The sequence below is a fragment of the Neomonachus schauinslandi genome, chromosome 9, assembly GCF_002201575.2.
Source record: "Neomonachus schauinslandi chromosome 9, ASM220157v2, whole genome shotgun sequence".
NCBI classification, from domain to species: domain Eukaryota; kingdom Metazoa; phylum Chordata; class Mammalia; order Carnivora; family Phocidae; genus Neomonachus; species Neomonachus schauinslandi.
The window spans coordinates 81351805-81373269 of NC_058411.1; the positions used below are offsets into that span (position 1 = coordinate 81351805).

The window sequence follows — 21465 nt, forward strand, 5'->3', positions numbered from 1 at the left end:
CCCAAGCCAGTGCCTGTTCCCATCTGGGATTTGGGACCATGCCATAGGTGCAGTGAACAGCTGCCCCACAAACCCCTTTCGAGCAAGTATTGGGTTCAACCATAACTACCTGGTAGAATCTGACCACTCTAAGTCTGCCTAAAGGGGCCCAGGTGGCCTGGAGGTTCACAGCTCCCCAAGAGGGAGGGGGCACCTTTGCACTAGGCTCTTCTGCTGCAGCCCTGAGGATGGAGACAAGGAAGGGCCACGTCTGGATGGGGGGGTGGAGAAGAGGGGTGACCTCATTTTCCAGTGGTTGTGGCATCAGGGCCGGCAGAAGGGGACGTGAATCCCCTTCAGGCCCAGAAGTGGGGCCATTCCACTGGGCTCTTGAAGGGACCTCACCCTGGAGTTCAGCTCCCAAGAGCTTTTCCCCCAGGCCATTTCATTTCAGCAGCATGGTCCCCCTGCCCCCCATTTCTTAGCTGTAGAACAAAGGCCAGGTTTAGACAGGAAATATTGGGACAGGGTTCTCTTTAGTAGGAGTAAGGAGAAAAATAAATAAACTTCATAAAGTCAGGAGAGAAAATGATCCTGACCTCATCAGGCAGGCTGAGTGGGGGTACCTACTAGGAAGTACCCCCCTCAGGCCTAGGAGAGTGCCCCAAAGGTGTTCCTTAGCCCTCCCTACTAACCAGAGGCCCAGTTGTCTCAGCAGACTGCTGAGGCAGCTTTTCCATGCCAGCCTCCCATCCCCCACAGGCAGGAGGCCAGGGAAGGGACCTCAGCCTGGGATCCTGGAAGCAGCCATCCCCAGGGAGCTTGGAGGTAATGCCAGGCTCTGTATCAGGGAACTGACAAGGAGGCCAACTCAGGACAGGTCTGAGAAGGGGCCTCACAGCAGGAGGGTTTGGAGTTCGGTCCCGTTTGACCTAGAGGCGCTAGAGTGGAGGTTCCAGGGAGCTAGGCCTAGCCCTCCAGGTAAGGACAAGGAGTCGAGAGTGGGGCACCATGAGCTGCACACTAGGGAAGGTGGAGTGGGGCCAGGACCCCATTTCCTGCCTCCCAGTCCATATCCTTTTGCCCTCAACAACTTTATATTTGACACTTAGTCAGAGGCAGAGAAGAAGGATGGAGTAGGAAGTCAGATTGGAGAGGACCTCTAAACCTCAGATGGGCCCCTGCCCTGAGGGTACCTGGTTCCCGCCTCCTCTTCTAGCCTGGCTGTTGAGGAGGGAGCTCCAGAGTCCAAAAGAGCCCCCACTTCCCACAGCCTTAGAATGCTAGGGTCTTTCCTCCTGCGGGGATGGAGCCTCATCCCAGAGAAGAGTGAATGTCCTTACAGAATGTCCCAGTAGGATGAGGGCATCAGAGGTGGCTCTCCTGGACACCCGCCTTTGCTGTGAGTGGGTCCTGCTCACACAGCTCCCCGAAGTCCTCACAGGGCCTCTCAGGCTTGTCCTTGGCCTCAGAGGGTAAGCAGTCCCTGAGGCAGGCCTTCACTGACTCCTTCACCTCAGCCTCCAGGCCCTTCATCCTGGCCTCGTACTCCGCCAGCGCATCCTGCTGGAACTGTGGGGACAATGAAGACCACCACCTGGCTCAGGAGGGGGCCAACTGCCCACTCTCCCTCCCCTGGATAGTCAGACAAGGAGATGCCCTGTCCGTTCAGCTCTCCCAGGAGACTGGGGTAGGAGGTGAGGGGTAGTGGAGACCATCAGGGAGCCTCTCAAAGAAGGGGGTGCCAACCAAGCAAAGAGATCTGTAGAGCTGTCTCATCCTAAAGGGCCGCAGGACCCCGTGGGAACCAGGGCCTGTAGCCCACCAGTGAGGGGTGAGTCCCCTTCCTGCCCCCACCCATCTCCCGACTGGCGGCTCCCTGGGGCAGGCCAACTCTGCTGGTGGCCAGGGTGGTAATCCCTATCACCTGCTTTTCCATCTGCCGGATCTGTTCGAGGCAGGCCGCCTGCTTCTCTTCCAGCTTCTCCTGGTGCTTCTCCAGGTTCTCTGTCATCTGGGTGAGAGTGAGAGGCAGGCAGTCAGGACAGCACAGATAGGCAGCCTGGCTTGGAATCCAGCTACAGTCCCAGTTAACCAGCTGTAAGACTTGGGACACATTTGTTAACCTTCAAACAGTTCTTTTAAATGTGTAAAATGAAGATAATAGTCTGTCTTGCTGGGTTGTGCAGGAGACAGTTCATGTAAAGCACCTGGCTTAAAGCCTGCCACAAGGTCGGGATTCAGTAAATGGACCCCGCAGCCCCCCTCGCCTGGTGGCCCCAGCTCAGCCAGCTGTTATTGTTGCTAATAGTCCCAGGGAAGCCCCCCTCACTCCCTCATACCCACCCACCCACCCCAATCCCATCTTCCCCTGGCCAGTTAGCCCCTATCATTTCCATCCAGGTCAGCTGGCCAGAGACAGATCCCTTTAGGCTGGTACCCTAACCTCCACACAAAGGCCAGAACCCTGGGATAGCCTGGGGGCTCCTCCTCCCCTTCATTGCCTCCTCCCATCCCCAGCTGCATGGGCCGCTCTGGACTGTGCATCTCCTAAAGACAACATAAAGGCTTGGGGCCTCCCCATCCCTCCTATGTAGAGGGTGAGTGTGAGTGAGTGTGTGTGTGTGTGTGTGTGTGTGTGTGTGTGAAGGACACAGCTCTTACACACCTGCTTAATGACCTGCACCACCTCCTGGATGTGAGAGTTGTTAATCTCTCTCTTCAGCCTGTTGGGGTGATCAGAGTTTCAGAGAGGGCAGGAGGCCCCTTGGAAGAGTTGGGTAAGACCAAGTTTCTTCAGGGTGTAGAAAAAATGAGGACTCCACCATAGGAGCATAACCAGCCAGTGGGGGTAATCGTGGGGAACTAAGGAGGACGTGAGGGGCCGTTGGGAGCTCCAGGGGCTGTCTGAGGAGAGGGCTTCCTCACAAAAATGCACTGTCCTTCATGGCGTGCAGGGAGGGAAAGCTGCTGTCCCAAGGTTTCACCCCCCTGTTTGTATGATTAGTTTTCCCTGAAATTCTCCTCTGTGCTCAGAGTGATGGCTTCTGTGTTTGGCCTAAGGAGGACCAGAGGTGACAGAAATAGGATTAACCTTCCAGCACCAGAGAACAGGTACATCTCTGGGAAGCGAGTCAGGATCCACTTGCAGGGAGGCCCCTTCCCACCTAGAGCGGTCCCTGCTCAGACTGGCCCTGGAGTTTGAGTCAAGGGCTCACCTTTCCTGAGCCATCTTGTCTGAGGTGACTTTGACCATGGCCTGAATCCGCTCCAGCCTCTTGGCCTCCAGCTTTTTCTTCATCTCTTTGGTGTCACTGCAGAGAGACAGGCATCAGGGAGATGTTCCGTGGGGCCTGAGCCCTCCCGGGAGGCGAGACTCAGGTACGGGTGGGAGGCAATCATACGTCTCCAAGGTCTCCTTGAGGGTCTTCAGCTCCGCAGCCTGCTTCTCTCTGGCCAGCTCCATCATCTTGGCGATTTGCTGCGGGGTAGTGCAGGGAGAGGCTTAGCTCCAGAAGCCCTTTGCTGTGCGGAGGTGGGGGGTGGGGGTGTTGGTTGGGTTGTGCCTCCCCCTCCCCCCTCCCCCAGGCACCTCAGCCACGTGCTGCTCCTTGCGCTTCAGGATGCACTCGTACTGCTCCTCACCCTGCTGCAGCAGCTCCAGCTCCAGCCGGTCCTTCAGCTCGCGCGCACGCGCGTCCGCGCCCTCGGGGCCCTCGCGGCCCTCGCTCGGCGCGGCCCCGGCGGCCTCCTCGCAGGGCAGGGTCCTGCGGAGGCCACGTGGGGACAGGCCTTGAGCCCTCGGCCGCCCCCGCCCGCCAGCGCCACCGCGGGCAGAGCCCGCCGCCGCCGCCCTTACCTCTTCTTGCGAGAGCCCTTCCCCGGGCCGAGCCTGCGGCCCCCGCAGCCCCCCGCGCCCGGCGGCCCCAGCTCGGCCAGCTGCGCCGCGCCCCTCTGCAGCAGCTCCTCCCAGCGCCGCGCGCCGCGCCGCTCCAGGTCCCGCAGCTCCTTCTCGTGCCGCCGCTGCAGCTTCACGACGCCCTTCAGCTCCCGCAGCTCCTCCGGGCTGGCGGTCCGCGGCTCTGCGGGGGCCGGGGTGAGGTGCGCCGCCGCCCGGGAGCCCCTCCCCACGCCCCTCCAGGAGTCCCGGACCCTCCCCAGGCTCGTTCCCGAGATCACTCGGACTCAGCAGGCCTTACCCGCAGCTTTTTTCGTGGTCTCCTCCTTGGCCCTGTACCTGGCAGCTGCAAGAGCCACAGGGTGGGCTGACAGGTGCCCCGGGGGGGGGGTGGGCCCCCTGGTTCTGGCCGGCTCCTCCCTGCCCCCTGGGGGTGGCTGCATGGGCCCCCTGCAGCGCACTTTCCCAGCGCTAAGGCGTCCGACACAGTCGTTCCCATCCCAGGTGAAAGTCTGTTTTGGGGGGATGTTCCTGTGGGTACCGCTGGAGAGGTCGAGGTCCTTGCAGACTGTGGGAGGACCCTGCAGTGCATACCTGCAGACCCGTTGCTCGTCGGGGCCAGCGCCCCATTGACCGGGCCGACAACTGGACTCCCAAGTGGAAAGGGTTTCTGTGTAGGGAGAGCAGATTAGGAACAAGGCTCCAACAGCTCTCTCTGTCTCTCAGTCTAGGACCCTGCCCCCCTCCCTCATCTTCCCTCCGAGAGGGCAAAGCTCCTGGACCAGGCAACACAGACCTCAGGCAGACCTCCCATGGCTTCCTTGAGCTTCAAAGACTTCTTATCATGGGCACTGAAGAACTTGATGGGATTGGCAAGAGCCACGGTGAGATCTGGGTGCATAGGGGCATCATGGGCCTGGTATGGAGATGAACCTGGAAGCCTCCCCCATCCTCACCTACCCCAGGCTACCTGTCCTGCCCCACTCTGGAGGCTGGCTTGAGGAGGGGGAGGGGGAATGGGTCACCTACCTGCCCAGGTGTCAGGTACATAGTCCTTCATCTCCAGGAAGACAAAAAGTGCGGGCATGGTAAGGGGCATGTTGCTCTCGCTGTGTAGGCACAGATGGTGGTAGCCTGTTGGGCATGACGGGGTGGGCAGTAAGCCATGCCCATTGCCACCCAGCACAGCTCAGGAGCAACCCAGTACTCAAGACCTCTGGCTTTAGAGTCAGAGAGGCCAGAGTCTGAGTCTGGTTCTGCACCTTCCTGGTTGTGTGACGTTGGGCAGTTTACTTTAAATCTCTTGAGATTTTCCTTAGCTGTGAAAGGGGGTGAATAGGATCTACTTCATGTGGTTATTGTTTTGTGTGTGTGTGTTTTTTAAGATTTTATTTATTTATTCGACAGAGAGAGACAAGCGAGAGAGGGAACACAAGCAGGGGGAGTGGGAGAGGGAGAAGCAGGCTTCCCGCCGAGCAGGGAGCCCGATGCGGGGCTTGATCCCGGGACCCCGTGATCATGACCTGAGCCGAAGGCAGACGCTTAACGACTGAGCCACCCAGGCGCCCCTCGTGTGGTTATTGTTAAGATTAAGTGAGAATGTGTTATAAGCCCATAACTCATTTTAAGTGCCCAATAAGTATCAGCTACTTGGGAAATTGCCCCAGCAGTTTGAGAAAATTACAGACATTCTGTTAGGTGGGCAGAGGCCCCACCTCTGTCGGTTTCCTGTTCTTGCCACAGTCCTCAGGGCTGATACATGAGAGGGTTAGGTAAGGTCGCAGGGCCACCTCCCTGAAGCTGCTGCACCCTCTGGACAGGCTCCTAACGCTGGCCTTGGTCTCAGACCCGGCTAGCAACAGCAAAGAAGGACTCCATCCTTACCAGAATTCAGGGCATTAATGGGGATGATGCGGTGTCCAAGGAATCTGTTGCCTTCCTCCATTACAGCCACCCTGAGGGAGGCCAGCTCAGGCATCAAGATCTAGGGAGAGTTCAGGACAGGACAAGCTGGGGAAGGGAGAGAGTGGCCAAGCTACCCACCTCCCTGGCTTCAGAAGTCTTAGCGTCAGTGTGAGAACATGGCAAGTGTTACCAGATTTGGTGAGGACAGAGGACACACTCTAGGCCACACACATAGGCATCCTCTTAGCTCATGCCCGGGCTGGTCCACACAGGGGAGAAGGGCTGGCTCCGTAGCCCAGGGCTCGGGGGTCCTAGTGTAGAAAGTCCTGGACAGCCTTGCCAATGAGAATCCAATCAGGGCAAAAGACCCCCCCGGACTGGGACTCTATACCCTGAGACTCTGTATCCTGGACTGGCCGTTCACATTTCTGCCTCTCATCCTAACATGAACACACATGCACGTGCGCACACATACACACACGCACACGGATGCCCACATAAAACTTTCTCACCAAGTAAACTTCTGTAAATGTGGATTTGGGACTCTTAAAATTAGGAGGGCACAGGGTGACGGGTAGGGAGAGGAGAACGATCAAGGAAGTCCCTTTATTTAGTTCCTTTTTTCTATGAGTAGAAGCCAAGAAGTAGGGGCAGACCCCAGCCCCTGCCCTGCCCTAGCTCCCCACCTTCTCAAAGACAAAAGGCTCCTCCTTCCAGACAGGATTGATGGAGTTGGCGCTGGGTGACAGTTTGGTGCGATAGCGCCTCTTGGGGTCCCCAGGAAGGCCAAACAGCTCCACTTCCACATACGTGCGCACACTGCGATCCGACAGGAACTGCCCAGAGATCACCTGGGGGCAGGGACCGACGGGAGGCCAGCCTCAGCTCTCCTGCCCGAGCTCTTGCCTCACATCTGGGGCCTCTAGCTCCTGTAGCTGAAGCATCCGTTCTTGGCTACTGTGAAGAGCCCCATCCAGCTGCAGCCGTGTGGCTCAAGGGTTACAACTAAGCTCTCGGCAACCAGGTGCTTCCAGCATTCAGGGAAGAAGTGTGGCCCTCCCCACCTCCCTCCCCAGGCCGGGAAGGAAAACAGCACACTCCCCTAGGGCCTGGGGCTCCTGCAGCCCCACTCTGCCTACTCTTCTCCCCTCCCCCACCCCAGCCTCAGCCCTTCCCCTTGGTTTCCATGGGGACCAAGAGGCAGCCTCCAGTGCTGAGGAGGAGGCAGTTTCCAAGGCAACTTGCTACTGCACGAACTGGCTTGGGCTAAAGTTTTCAGGATATCAGGGGAGGGGGTTGGGAGTGGAGGGGGAGAGCTCCTGTATCTCTCCTCAAGACCCCAGCCCTCCTGGCCCTCGTCCACCCCAGGGCCTTGCCGTAATGGAAAGGGTGGTGGCTACAACCACATCTATGCGGTCCACCGAGAAGGGGTTGAACTGCTTGTCAGGCCGCCGCATGAACTCATGCTTGAGGAGGTAGCCACTCTGCCCGTTGAACTCGAACAGCGCCATGTTCTGCTGCATGGGCAGGTCTGGGGGGACAAGGGCACTCGGTGAGGAAGGCCCAGCCCCAGGTCTGCACCCAGTCTCTATTTCCTACATCCCCCAGCCTCTCCTGTCTTGTGGAATGGGGAGCTTGAGTGGACTGGGAGGATGAGGGTCTCTCATGACCCAGCCTGCTTCCTTAGGGTTTCTCATCTCTCAGGAAGGCCCCACAAGCTGGAGTTAGCGGGAGCAAGGCCACGGCTGGGCCGTGCCTCACAGTGGGAGTGGAGGCCGGTGAAGCTGGTGTTCCTATGGGCTCATTCAGGCAGAGCAGCCAGAGCTCGTGCCAGCACGCTGGCATCTTCACGTGCGTCCTCGTACATGTGCCATCATCTAGGCACGAGCCGATGCATTTATATCCCTAACCGCTCACATGCCTGCACGTGCAACCAACATCAGGACCCCTGGTCGCTTCTAAAGCCACCCCCCCAGGAATGGGGTGAAGGTAGGAGAGGCAGGCGGCAGGGGAAGATTCTTAGGGGCCTAGGAGTACCCTCACCCATCGTCTGGAAGTTGAGGGCAACCATCTGGCAACCGGCATTCCAGAACATCTGGGGCATGTAGTTGGAGGAGTCCATGCGGGTGCCCTTAGGGTAAATGCGGCTCATCTGGCGCTTGTTGTAGCTGTCCCAGAGTTTAGGAGCTGGCCCAAGGCCGTCCACACCAGGAGGGCCCAACAGCTCCCTCTGCGCGCCCTGTCCCCAGGCCTTCCCCATCCCACCACCCCAACCAGGGACCCTGGCTCTGGAGGCCTCAAGGATACTCCACAAACTGCACTGAGGCCTTGGAAAGCAGGTCATAGGCCTTGAGCTCTGTGAAGGACGAGATGACGTAACTTCGGTTCTTCTCTGTGTGAGAGAGAAAGGGCAAGGGGACCATGTCAGGCTGGCCCCCCTTCCCTCCTCCCTGCTCTCCCTCTGGGGTAGCTCCCACCAGCACAGAGATCCCTCCAACCTAGCATTCCCACTGAGGCCCAAGGATCGAAGGGGCCAAGCTGATGTGCAAATCTGTGTGGGTAATGGCGCACTGCGGGGTAAAGGGTGTGCTCGGGAGACCTGCACGCGGATGGGGTGTGTCCTGGAGAGTGAGGGGCACATGCCCTGGATGGCACAGAGAAGGGGAGCCCAGGGGGTCCGGAACACGCGATGATGTGCAGAGAGTGAGCACACAAGTATGGCTGAGGGGTGGGGGCGGGGTGGGAGGTGTACACCGGGGGTAGACATGGCACGGTGGGCACGGTGGGTGCTGCGGACTGCGGGTCCAGGGATGAGCAGTCGGTGTGGGAGATGCATATACGGCACGAGTGTGTGCAGAAAGAGGTATTCACGTTGGGGGCACGCACAGCTGAGAAGAGCGGAGAAGCTAAGTAGTATGGCTGTGCACAGGGAGGGAAGGGTGCGAAGGCCAGACGTGCCCTGGCCAGTTTCTCTGAGGCACCAGTCAGCCCGGGGAGCCACAGAACCTGTAGGAGGCTGTAGGAGCCCGGGGTCACTAGAGCTAAGATGGCCTGTCATAAGTGGCCGGCCGGTCACCGACACACTCCAGAGCTTTCGGATTGGTGCCAAGTTCCTCAGTACAGCAGTGGTAAACTGGGAGCCACTGCCACTTAAAGAAGCCCTTTGCCTGGCTCTTTCTATAAATAGGGCCCCCGCGTCCAAGGGAGGGAGGATGCCCCGTCCCCTTCCTCCCACCCATCAAGCAGCTCTGCTGTCAGGACATACTTCTTAAGGGTCTTCTGAATCTAGCCTAGTCTCCAACTTACCATCTTCCTCCCACCGCATGCTTACTTACGGGCAGAGAACTCAAAGGATATGAACTTGGTGGGCTGGATGTAATTCACTAGGCTGGACATCTCCTCATAAGCTGTCACCTCCAGGCCCGCTGTGCCCTAGGGAGGAGAGGGGAGGGTGGAGAGGGGGAGGGCAGTACCCAACCCAGGGAGGTGGCCCCACGCCTGCGCCTGGAGGGCTCTGCCGTGGAGACAGCAGAAGGGGCTCCGGGCTGCCCCCTACACACCTCATCCGACTGCATCTTCTTGATCTCCTCCTCGTCCAGGTTTCCCGACTCCTCCTCCTCCTCCTCTTCCACCTCTTCCGCCTCCTCCTCCTCCTCCGGCTCGGCCCCTTCCTCACCAGCCCACACTGCCACACACACCGCACCTCCGTCAGCACTGGGACCAGGGTCCCTACACATCCCCTCCAGGCCCAGCCCCTCTCTCCCCCTCTAGATGCTCCCCCACCCAGGCTGACTCACCTGTGTCCTCACCCACAGAGGCGGTGGGGGAGCAGCTGCCCTCAGTGCTGGGGGCTGCTGGGCCAGGAAACTGGTTCTTTTTGTTCTTGATGAGGATCTTGCCTCGGAGATCCTCAGGGCTGGGCAGGGGGATGCCTGGTTTCAACTGTGGGAGCGGGGAGACGATCAGCACCATCTCCACACCTTCAGGGGGCAGCCTCAGCTCCTTCATATCAAGCTGTGTTCCATCTGCCCTGCCTGCTTCTCCAGCCTCGCCTCCCACCGTTGCCCCCATCGTGTGCCGCGCTCCTGCCGACCCAACTTATCCAATTCCTCAGACAACACTCTTCTCCCTCACCCGCCTCAAATACCCTTTCCCCAACTCTCACCAAGATAAATCCAGTTTCCCTTTGGATTCCAGCTTGCCTTCTCTTCCTCCAGGAAGCCTTCCCTGATGCCCAAGTACTCCCATAGCAGCCACTGGTTGCAATGGCGTGGTTACTTGTCTGTCTCCCCACTAAACGTAAGCAACCTGAGGGCTGGGACTGGGTCTTTGTCACTAACATAGCCCTCAAAGCCCAGCACGGCGCCTGACACATGGTAAATGATAGGATCCTGGCCCCACAATCTTCCCAGATAAATCCCAACATCCTCTGGGGACATCTGCCTCCTTAACCTGGCCCCCACACTGCCCCAGGCCCCCAGCCCCCAGGCCCAGATGCCCCACAGCGAAGTCCACTCACTGGGAACTTTTCCAGGGGCTCTGTGAGCAGCATATCCCCAAACATCATCCGGCAGTACTCGGCCATCTTGGCCTGTTGGCGGGGTCTGCAGGGAGCGGAAGTGGGGTAGGGTTCAGCAGGTCCACCCTCCTCTTGTCCATTCTTCTGGGCCCTGACCCAGGTCATCAGGGGCACAGGGGGTCAGGGAGGCGGGGACATAGGCAGGAGAGCCTGGGGTCCCAAGGAGCTTGTGTGGAGGCCCGGAAGAGAGCTGGAGGGCATGACTAGAGGTGGGGGGGGGTTGGGGGAGGGCAGCTCTCCGCAAGAGATGGGGACGGGGAGAGAAGGAGGCTGAAAAGGTCTGATACGCACGAGTCCACATGGTTTTCAAATGACAGGATGACAGGATAGGGGGAGGTCTTAAAGGCACTTTCTGCAATGGCTTCAATTGCTTCCTGGAGGAGAAGGGGGCCAGGTGAAGAGGAGGTCAGTGGTCCAGCCCCCCAGCAGCACCCTTCCCCACTTCCGAGTTTCAATACACACAGAACTGGAGAGCCACTGTGGTCCCCGTCTCCTAGGGTCCCCTCTGGTCCCCTCACTGGTCTGAGGCCTCGCAGCCATCCCTCCCCTCTGTTTCACCCGCTCCCCCATCCCCGCCCCCTGGGCCCTTCCTAATGCCACTGCCACCAGCTTCCACACAGGAGTCTCACCTTGAAGTAGATGTCTGTGGTCATGGTGAAGCCATGGGTGATAATGGGCTCCTCGTCAGGGGGCTTGCCCTTCCAGCAGTCCAGCTCCACACAGCGGCAGCCAGCCAGCAGGACCTGGCGGTACATCTCGGCCGACGAAAGGCCAGAGAACTGGCCGGCTGAGCCAGAGCAGGGAGGGGGGAGGCAGGGGCTCGCTCAAGGCCGGTCCCACTCGCCCCAGCCCGCTCCCACACAGTCCGTCCTTTTGCAGCCCGAGGGCCAGCCCCACAGAGGGATGGATTTGGGGAACAGGAGCCACCCCCCACCCCCAGAAGAGGAGACGTCCCAATGAGGTCACCCCGGGTCACCTGTCAGGTAGGTGTTGTGTGAGGAGTTGATGAAGTAATGGCTGAGTGGCTGCGTCATGTCCTGGTGGAGCAGCAACTTGTCCTGGGCCAGCACGCTGTTCTCGGGCCCGCAGAGAAACCACACCATGCCCTCCGGGGAGAGCTGGCCTGGGGCGGGGAGCAGGGCAGAGCTGTCAGGCCTGCAGACCCTGGGCAGAGCGGGTCAGGCCACAGAGGGGAGGGGCTCCCTGAGTCCTCACCCCTCTGCACGTTGATGCCACTGGGCTCATACTTGTCGATGAGGCCCCGCACCTGGTCAGGCCGTGCCGGTGGAAACAGCAAAGAGTTCAGACGGGGGTCCCTCTGCTTCTGATTGATGAACTTAGTCAGGTGCTCCTTGGTCATGTAGGGTTTGGCCTTGGCGTGGCTGCAGGCCAGAGAGGGTTCAGGTCTGTGGCCCCCGGGCTGGGGAGCACGGACAACCGCCTTCTCCAGAGAAGCCACCTAATTCCCAGCATGGCAAGCGGGATTTTAGCCAGCAGTCCTTCCCCATGCCCAGCCCAGCCGAGGAAGCTCACTAGGAAGTGAAGATCTCGTCTATTTCTGGCCGAGGACAGAGGCTCATGAGGAAACTCTTGTAGACGGATTCTGGGAAGTCCTCAGGATTGATGGCATCGTTCTGGGGGAATAGTCACCCGATCATTCCTGTACCCACCTTCTCCACGCTAAACACCACAAATGAGGCCCAGGCCTGTGCAAGGGAGCCTGTCAGAGGGCGGGCTCAGGGTGGGCAGAGCAGCATCAATCAGGCTCCTGAGCACCCACTTTTCAAGGGGCTGGTTGCTGAGTAGAGAGCATGCTTAGCTGGTCTGCCTTGCCCCTGAACTTGGACACTGGCTAGTCCCTTGGCTGGGGCAGGATTGGAACTAGGAATGACCACAGGGGGAAGAAGAAGAGGTTAGAAGTAAGAATGTCTGCTGCCAGAGCGGTGGGCTGTCTTCTTCCTTCTTTTTTTAAAGCAGAGGACAAATTTTCTAAAAGAGGCAACTGGAATAGAAACGATGCACCTAACAGCAGAGCCCCCAGATGCACGAGCCAAAACTGACAGAACTGAAGGGAGAAATGGACAATTCAACAATAATAGCTAGAGATGCCAAGAAGCACCAGGAACAACAACCAAAAAAGACAAACTGGACTTCATCTAAATGAAAAACTTTTATGCTTCGAAGGATAGCATCAAGAAAGTGAAAAGACAGTCCACGGAACAGGGGAAAATATTTACAAATCAAATATCCAGGAAGGGACAACTCAACAATAAAGAGACAAATAACCCATTGGAAAGGCAGTAGATTTGAATAGACATTTCTTCATAGAAGATATGCAAATGACCGATAAACACATGAAAAGATGCTCCATCTCGTTAGTCATTTGGGAAATGCAAACCAAAACCACAAGGAGATACCACAGGACGAGACCAATTCTAAAAAGACAGTAACAAGTGCCGTTGAGGAAACAGGACCTTCGTACGTTGCCGGTATGATTGTACAGTGGTCAGTCACTTTGGAAAACGGTATGGCAGTTCCTCAAAATGTTAAATATAAAGTTGCCACGTGACCCAACTATTCTACCTCTAGGTATAGAGAGTGAAAACACCTGTCCTGACAAAGTCAAGCACACGAAGGTTCGTAGCGGCATTATTCAAAATGGCCAAAGAGCAACCACAACCCAAAGGTCATCAGCTGATGAACACAGAAGCAAAGGTGGAACCTCCAAACACTGGGATATCACTCAGTGGTGAAAAGGCATGACGTGCCGCTCCAGGCTACAACATGGAAGAACCCTGAAACTCTTATGCTAACGGACTGAAGCCTGACGTCAAAGGTCACATAGTGTATGATGTCCAGGTTGGGCAATGTTACAGAAATAGAAACTGCAAGGAGATTAATGGTCTCCGGGGATTCTGTGCCTTTGCATTTCATCCTAGAAAAACCCATTAAATGTCTTCCAGGATCCTACTGGAAGGCCAACATCAGGCTTAGATTGGAGCTGGAGCAGAGGGTCTGAACAAGAGAGCCAGACCACATCTCTCTAAGACTGGAACTTGGACCCATCAGCTCCAAGCAAAGAGGGGTCAGTGACTCCTACTGGGACACAAGGAGAGCTGACAAATAAGGAGGACAGCCAAGGTGGGAGCTCAGGAGGCAGGAGAGAAGGAGGGTAGATGTGTAGCAGTGGTCCTGGTTGGGGGCCCTCCGCAGGAGCCCGTTCCCACACTCTCTCCAACCCCATGCTTTCATTCCTGTGACTGATGGCATCAAGGGGCACCAGCTCCGTCGAGCTGTGACTTGAGGGGGAATAGTCTTCCCGGGCCCCATGTGGACAGGTGACTGACGAGGTCTTAGTTTTATTTACTTATCGCATTGCAAATTCTTATCAGGAGACAAAACCCCATGGGGTGCAGGTGGTGCCCTATACAAAGGCTCTGGCCAAGGGGGCACAGGAGTCTGAAATCCACTCCCCTAGCCAGACACAAACCCTGGGTTCAGGGCTGTATCTGCCCAGAGGGCTCCTTTTTGTAGTCCATATAAGGCCCCTCATGGGGTGACCCTGCCTACAACTTGTAATTAAAAATTACTTAATCAGAAGGGAAAAAAATAATGTTTCCCTGTGTTGAGCTAAAGGCTGTGTCCTGGCAGCTTCGACTCTTGGTCTGTTCCCCTCCCCCACACTCTGCAGAACTAACCCCTTCCCCACATTTCAGACCCCTGCAGGTTGCCTCCATCCCTGCTGACCTTATCTCGCTCCTCTAGGCGAGAACATTCACTCTCAACGTTCATTCCAAGGCTAGAATGGGAATGTACCCATCCGGGCTGCTTGCCTTAGAGGCAGTCCACCAACCACTGCCCCCCACAACCCCCCAGGAGTAGGCAGTATAGACCAAGCTGCTCTGGACCCAGGCATCTCCTCCACACTCCCTTGGATCTGTCTCTGTGCCTAGTATCAGAAGCCAGTGCTCTAGGGTTAACTGGCTTTTCGGGCTGTTGGCTAGGCTGCGCTCTCGTTCCCACCCCTGCCCCACCCTAACCAGGCTTGGCCAAGTTGGCCTCTTGTCAGAGCCAGCTCAGGTGAGGGCTTCGGCTGGGCCGGGAGAACCACTCACCTTGCCTTTTGGGAGGTGGCAGGCGCTGAGGGCAGCTTCCACCCGCTTGCGGTCAGCAGGAAACATCTGGAAAAAACTAAGGGAGCAGAGAAAGGCACCAGGCAAAGAGAGGGGTCAGACCTGGAGAGGGAAGGCTTTGAGGAGCTGGGTGGAAGTGTGGGGAGAGAGTCGAGGGAACTCACTTTTTCACAGGAATCTTTCCTTCGGGGTTGAGCTGCATCTTGAGCTTTACCAGGCTAGTGGGGCAGAAAGCAGCTCATCAAGGCCCCAGGGGCTGGGGCACATAGCCCCGCACACCAAGGCCGGGCAGGCAGGCACTTACATTTTGTCCAAGAAGGTGCTGCGGGAGGCATTGGCTGTCAGGGGGTGCTTGACCAGGGCCAGCACATCTTCGGCCCAGTTCTGCAGGACCCCAAGAGTACAGCCATCAGACCCTGGCCACACACGGGTGCCCCCACCCCCTGCAGCCCAGACCTATCCCGCAGGAAGCGCAGGCTACCCCAGGTGCCCAGCCCCAGGCCTGAGCCTCCCCCTTCTATTACCCCCTCCCCCACCCCTCCCTGGCTCACCTTGCCCACATTCTCCTTGTAGGAGACGAAGTTGTGGAAGGTGAGGTCCACCATGTCAGGGCCAGACACCACAGTGAGTGTCTTGAGCAGGAAGCTGTTGTCGGGGAAGTCCATGTTGAAGACATCCCGGAGCTTCTGGCTCTACAGCAATCCGTGACACGGTTAGGATCAGAAGTGTGCCCCCAGCCCCAGCCCACTGTGCCTCTCCCAGTCCCTCCCCACTGCACTAGAACTGGGGCCGCCTAGGGTGGGATCCCATCCCCCTGGGAGGAGCCACAGGCCTCAGCATCTTGGCCTCCCTGACCCCAGGGGCTGGAGGGGGGCGGGGGTGGGAGAGCCCACCGAAAGAGATGAACCCAGCAGTGTGGCTGGGTGTGCTGAGTATTTTGTTTGCCATTTTTCGCTTGAAGATGGATTCTTAGCTCCCAGTCTCATGGAATCCTCTTTCCCATCAAACCCTTCCTCCAATGTTCCTACCGGCATTAGACAAATATAGGCAAACGAGATGGGGAGGGCGGTGTGCATAAGCAATACTCCCAGACAGTCTGGGGTGCTCTGGGGGACAGGACCTGGCCACACGACATCTCTGTCCAGGGTCCCCTGGTACCAAAGCTCTGGTAAGCTCAGGAGCTTCCTCAACTCAGGGAGGAGGCCCTGCTGCCCAGCCTGGGGACTCTTCCCTCGTTCCAGAGACCAGGCTTCCCACCCCCACAGGGACCCCGGCCCTCGCCCCACGGAGCTTGTGGCCATGCTGAGCCTGGGCTGCCACTGGGCCCACCTACCTTGGGTATCTTGGCAAACTTCCCAAAGCGGGTATCCCTGATGCTGGTGATATCCAGAAAGTCCATCTCCTGGAGGGTGCCCCGGCAGGAGCAAAGAAGGGATGTGGACAAAAAGGTCAGTGAAGACTGAAGAACAGAGAGGAGAGAACTTCCAACACCCCTTCACATCTTGGCCAACTGCCTTCTGTAGATGCCAAGACTTTCTGGGGTGGCCTGGACCCCAACCTTCTCTTCCCACCAATCAGGTTCTCCCTATTCATGGTGAGCCTCCTCCCTTCCTCTGTCCATTCCTTCCCTGGCCACTCAACTGACTCAGAAGCTGAGGTCTGCGGTCTTGCCCACACTCTCCTGGACTCTCCCCAAGTGCCCCCCTCCCCTCCCCACCTCCTGGTGCCGAGACCCTTCTTGATCTCTCTGAGCCCTCATGTTTCCCAGAACCACAGGCAGAGAAGCAGCCTTTTCCCCTTCCCTCTCCCCAAGGGATGCTAAGGCTGGAGCATCTTGGCCCGAGGCAGCCAGGGCTGGAGTGCCTGCGCCCTCCCTCCCAGAGCACATAGCCCCTGCCCACAGGAGCAGAGGCTGCCACGGAGCCACCCTGCCACGTCAGTCTGTCCTCCCGGGGCATTCACACCTCTACCCCTGCACTATCGAAAGGCTGCTTGGACTTGGTGGATCATCAGGAGCTCAGGTAGGGACTGTCTCACCTTACTCTGATATGTCCAATATAAGTAGTAGCCCTTGGGATCCACACGGAGGATAACCGGGGAGGCTATTGCAGTTTCCTATAGACAGAAGTGGTCAAAAGAAAAAGAAGCCAAAAAAGACAAATAAACAGAAAAAAGACAGAAGGGGTCAGCTCTCTGCTCTGAGACATCAGGCCAAGCTTCCCTGGCCCAGGCCGTGGGTTTCAGAGCTCACCATCTCCCCGGGAGGTGGCTGCCCAGGGAATCTGCAGGCATATTCTTGGTTCTCCAGACCTATGGGCTAGGCACAAGCCTTAAAACCTCTGAATCAAGGGTGAGGAGGGGTAGAGAATTAGAGATAGCATTTCTGAAAGAGAGGAGGTTTCCCCTCTAAACCCCAAATAGAGGTTCTTCCTCTAGACCCCAAACAGGGTCTTGGCCCCCACCTCACCCTGTTTTCAAGGGCCACAGCTCAGCCAAAGGGGTAGAATGTCTCTTCGCAAGACTCAGCGCCGCCACCCAGGAGAACTCAGCACAGTGAGAGCTCAGAGCCCAACTCCTGCGCCTGCATCCGAGACCCTATACAATCCACCTGTTACCTGGCTTCCCACATGCCGCATCCTCCCCTCCACAAACCACTGCCCAGCCAATCCATCCAACTGTCCCATAGGCACCAAGCGCATTCGAACCTCCAAGCCTAAGAACCCAACCCTCCCCTGCCTGAAATATCTTCAGAGAGCACCCCCAAGTCTCCCCTCTTCTGAAAAGCCTTCCCTGAAACATGCTATAACAGTGTGTATGTGGTTTGCACAGCTAGAAGCCCATCCGGAAAATCCCCAAGGGCTTGTGGACTCCAGGGAAACCAGCCTGTGCTGTAGCATAAGCTAGACCATAAGCTCATGTGCTAGACCATGAGCTCAGTGCTCCAAGTTTGTGGAAGAAGCCAGTGAATGATCAATGAACTACCTTCTAAATTCTTGTTCCACTCACAGAGCACACAGGCTAGCCTTCATTTTGATGGTCTTTGTATGCATATAAAACAAGATATAAAATTGAAATTTCCAATGAGGCATGGTAGTTGCTGCACACCAAACCCGACCAAGTGCAGAATTTGCAAAGGAGGGGCGCCTGGGTGGCTCAGTCGTTAAGCGTCTACCTTCGGCTCAGGTCATGATCCCAGGGTCCTGGGATCGAGCCCCGCATCGGGCTCCCTGCTCAGCAGGAAACCTGTTTCTCCCTCTCCTGCTCCCCCTGCTTGTGTTCTCTCTCTTTCTGTGTCCCTCTCTGTCAAATAAATAAATAAAATCTTAGAAAAAAGAAGAATTTGCAAAGGAAATGGTCAAAAAAAAAAAAGGGTTCTCAGATCAGGGATGGTTAGAGTCTGGGGTAAAGAACACTTTGTGAGGGGACTAATTTTGGAGAAAGCTGTGTTGTGAGCTCCACTCCCTTCCCTCCCCAAGGGAGGGTTGGCAGTGCCTGAGCCCTCTCTTTATTTTTTTTTTTAAAGATTTATTTATTTATTTGAGAGAGAGAGTGTGTGAGACTCCCCACTGAGCGAAGAGCCCTATGCAGGGCTTGATCTCATGACCCTGAGATCATGACCTGAGCCGAAATCAAGGGTCAGACGCTTAACCAACTGAGCCACCCAGGTGCCCCCTGATGCCTCACTTTAAGCCTAGTGAGGGGTTTCAACTATACTTAGAAAGCTCTGGTCACCCCTGCAGTTGTGGGGCAAAGCAGACTGGGGTCTGACTCCTGCCCAGGAAACCGAGTGTTGGAGGCATTGAGACCCTGGTTGTGCTAGATGAGCCCAAACCCCAGAGTCTGTTGGGGCAGTGAGCACAGGAGTATGTGCTGGGGTCCAGAGTGGGCCCATGGGAAAGAGGGGCAGAGTCCAAAGCTACAGGAAACTAAAGGTAGAAACTAGATCCCAAGGGGCTGAAGAAGTAATTTTGAGTGACCTCCCGCAATAGAGATGGCAGAAGGATCTTTACGTAAGGGACCACCAGCTCAGTGGGGGTCTCCTCACTTTGAGGAGAATCCTCAAAAATGTCCACCAGAGAGGGCGCCTGGGTGGCTCAGTTGGTTAAGTGACTGCCTTCGGCTCAGGTCATGATCCTGGAGTCCCTGGATCGAGTCCCGCATCGGGCTCCCTGCTCGGCAGGGAGCCTGCTTCTGCCTCTGACCCTCCCCCCTCTCATGTGCTCTCTCTCTCTCATTCTCTCTGTCTCAAATAAATAAATAAAATCTTTAAAAAAAAAATGTCCACCAGAGAAAGAATAAGCCTAACATTCTGCCAGGCTCAGAAAGCATGAGCCTGTTGATGATAGCACCCATTCAATTAAGAACTTCAGTACCCGTCTCCCACCTCCCTGCCTGCACCCCATGGTGGGGAGGGGGCTTGGAGGAAGATCAGGGAATCCTGCCGCAGGCCTTTTCAGAGCACCTACAGCCCACCTAAAACCACTCCTAGAAGGAGGAGGGCGGAAGATGTCATCCAAATTAAGATTGAGTTTTAAATTATAATTCGTTTCTGAAATAAGACTGGGTTTTCTGAGGAAAAGTGACCATAACATTGTCTATTACCCAAAAGCAAATGGAATGTCTTGTGACTGGCTGAGTGCCCTTCCATGGGCAGGAGAAGAGCTTCTCCCACCAAATACATTGTAAAGGGACCATGGGAGGCAAAATTAAGTTGGGAGTTGGTTACATCTTTTGCATTGTGCTTATTCAACATGACATGACATATTCAAGTCCTCTGACAACTGGACTAAAGGCATTCTGAGCAGAGCCCTGTCTCACAGGTGCATATGTCCTGTGACTAGGCTTAGAAGATTCCTGCTCCTAGAGGTCAGGATCCTGGGGCCATGGCGCGACCTGCCTCAGGGAGGGGAGTGGGGCAACAACCAGCTTCACAGGTAGTGGCCTGCAGACAAGGCCATATAGCATGTCCCCACCCCTACTGACCCTCTTGCCCAGTCAGGTTACACACACTTCCCAGAGGAACTGAGAGAAGCCACTTCATTTTTCATTCTGAGCCACTTCCCTCATTCCACAGTCTCTTGGGACCTGTCACCACCATGCCACATCGCCCACACCACTCGTAGGGAAGCAGAAATCGTCTAACCAGGGGCCTCCTACCCATAGTCATGGCAACCAGATTACTCAGCCTAGTGCAGCCTGGAGTGGCCAACAGCCCCAGGCTGCCTTAACTCACAGACCCAGACTCCCCTTGTAGCCCACCTGTAAGGAGAATGAGCCAGCCCTATAGGCCTCCTCTCCCCGCAGAGCCTTCCTGTTTCCTTTCTGGGACCAGCCCACTGTGATTCTGTTAATGGGCCTGCCTAGCAGCCTCACGAAGGACCCCAAAATTGTTCTCTTGCCTGCCCAAGAGAATCCCTGGCCTGTCACAAAACATTTTCAGGGACTAGGAGGACCAGAGTCTGGGAGGCAGGCCCCAGTCTGAGAAGGAAGAGACAGCAGAGACGGAAGTACAGGGCAAAGCAGTGGCTGCCCCCCTTTCCTTGCAGACAGGTGGGTGGCGGGGAGCTCGGCTGAAAGCAGCCAGCAGAAGCAGAAGTCAATTAGTTCCTTCCTAGTCCCCTGGGAGCAGAAGCCTCGGGTTCTCCGTTAGGGTCCCCCAGCCTTTTATGGCTGCCCCACGGCAGCTCAGGGGAGAAAGGGGCCTCCCTGGACCAGGGCAGGGCCAGATGAGGAAGAGCAAGAGTGGGGCATCTCTGCTAGGAGTAGGGGCCTGGCTCACCTCTGCTTCTGGCCCTGCCACAGCTTTGGGGCACTTTCCTCCCACTCACGCTGAGATCAGGATCCCCCCGGCTTGTCTTGGGGCTTTGGGGGAGGACAGACCCAGGCGCAAAGAAAGTCCCTCCGGTGTGCACCCAGGCGGCCCACCCCCCTGTCAGTCCAGACACAGAGCCCTAGCCCCAGCAGTCCAGGGATGCGTGCTTGGGGCACATACCCTCACCCCCAGGTTTGTTTATCCAGGCAGTTGTACCCGCTGCCTGGCCAAGCCACACCGGGGCCGGTCCCAGCAGACATAAACCAACCCCCTCCCAACAAAGCCCCTAACAGCAGGGCCCCCACCACCCGAGTGCCACACTCACATCGTCCCATTTGATGAAGCGCTCCCCTTGGCTCAGATAAGCCTTCACCTTGGGGGGCAGCAGGACAGGGTTGAGCAGAGACATGGTGCTGAGCGTCCCTCTCTAGAGAAGCTGGCCAGGCCCACGCGGGCAGGAGGAGGGAAGGAAGGAAGGCCGGCTGGAGGTGAGCCAAGCTGGGCTCACATGGCACCGCCCTGAGAGGGTCCGGAAGTCTGGATACTCTTAGAGCCCACGGGTGGCCGTGGCTGGCGGCAGAGCTGAATGCTCTGGCCAGAGGCCCATCTGCCTTTTAAATCGGCCTCCTCCCACCTGCCTTCAGGCGGGGTAGGGGGTGCTGTGGTCACTGTTCCTGCCCAGGGAGGTTAGGCTCCCCTCTGCAAAGCTGCCCCCCCTCACCCCGTGCCTCAGCACTTCCTGCTCAGGGCTTCCTTCTCTGTGCTCTTCAGGACTGAGAGGCAGCTTCTGAGGCCAGTCTCCCTGGAGCCAGGGCTGGGGGGCGGGGGGGGGGGGGGGGGGGCCTCAGTCCCAGGGGTAGCCTCTGGTCAGATGAAGCTGAGGGGCTAGAGAAGGAACAATATGGGGACCACGTGGGGATACTGTTGCCCAGGCTGGGCCTGAGGGAAGGGTGTCAGGAGCTCCCCAGGGGAAGGGACCTCCACAGAGGTGAGCTCTTAAGTATAGGAGTCTCTTCCAGGGGCTGAGGGGGCTGGGACCACCCTGGACGTGGGAGTTGAAGGTGGGGTAGGGCCCAGCTGGGATTGGGTGTTTTGAATAAGCAAAGTTTGTTGAACACCCAGCTCCTCTTTCTCAATGCTTCCTCACATGAAAATGAGG

The 21465-nt window shown here is 57.1% G+C and overlaps 1 protein-coding gene across 3 annotated transcripts; it reads right to left on the minus strand.

Moving 5' to 3' along the window:
- Positions 1–1241: 1241 nt before the first annotated feature.
- Positions 1242–20715, minus strand: PLCB2 (phospholipase C beta 2). 3 transcript variants are annotated; one of them, XM_021695394.1, is made up of 32 exons: positions 20632–20715; positions 16532–16609; positions 15828–15896; positions 15046–15186; positions 14799–14878; positions 14659–14712; positions 14477–14552; positions 11895–11995; positions 11577–11743; positions 11338–11484; positions 10991–11148; positions 10653–10735; positions 10302–10386; positions 9592–9724; positions 9343–9467; positions 9118–9214; positions 8090–8174; positions 7826–7950; positions 7159–7313; positions 6469–6633; positions 5762–5861; positions 4907–5011; positions 4674–4768; positions 4472–4547; positions 4179–4223; positions 3839–4061; positions 3572–3746; positions 3384–3460; positions 3198–3293; positions 2648–2705; positions 1907–1993; positions 1242–1551 (listed from the first exon to the last, which is right to left on the minus strand). In XM_021695394.1, exons 1-32 carry the CDS (start codon positions 20713–20715, stop codon positions 1348–1350), a joined length of 3549 nt encoding a protein of 1182 aa, XP_021551069.1. In that variant the 3' UTR covers positions 1242–1347. The 3 variants fall into 3 exon arrangements, with proteins under 3 accessions (XP_021551069.1, XP_021551068.1, XP_021551070.1); XM_021695393.1 differs by having other exon boundaries at positions 9580–9724; XM_021695395.1 differs by lacking the exon at positions 4179–4223 and having other exon boundaries at positions 9580–9724.
- Between the last annotated feature and the right edge of the window lie 750 nt (positions 20716–21465).

Excerpts from the sequence above, each read along its gene's own strand:
- PLCB2 (XM_021695393.1), bottom strand. The coding sequence starts at position 20,715 with ATGTCTCTGCTCAACCCTGTCCTGCTGCCCCCCAAGGTGAAGGCTTAT. Across the intron at positions 14,879-15,045 it reads ACAAGGAGAATGTGGGCAAG|AACTGGGCCGAAGATGTGCT; the intron begins GTGAGCCAGGGA and ends GGGGTCCTGCAG. Across the intron at positions 10,736-10,990 it reads CCACAGACATCTACTTCAAG|GAAGCAATTGAAGCCATTGC; the intron begins GTGAGACTCCTG and ends CTTCTCCTCCAG.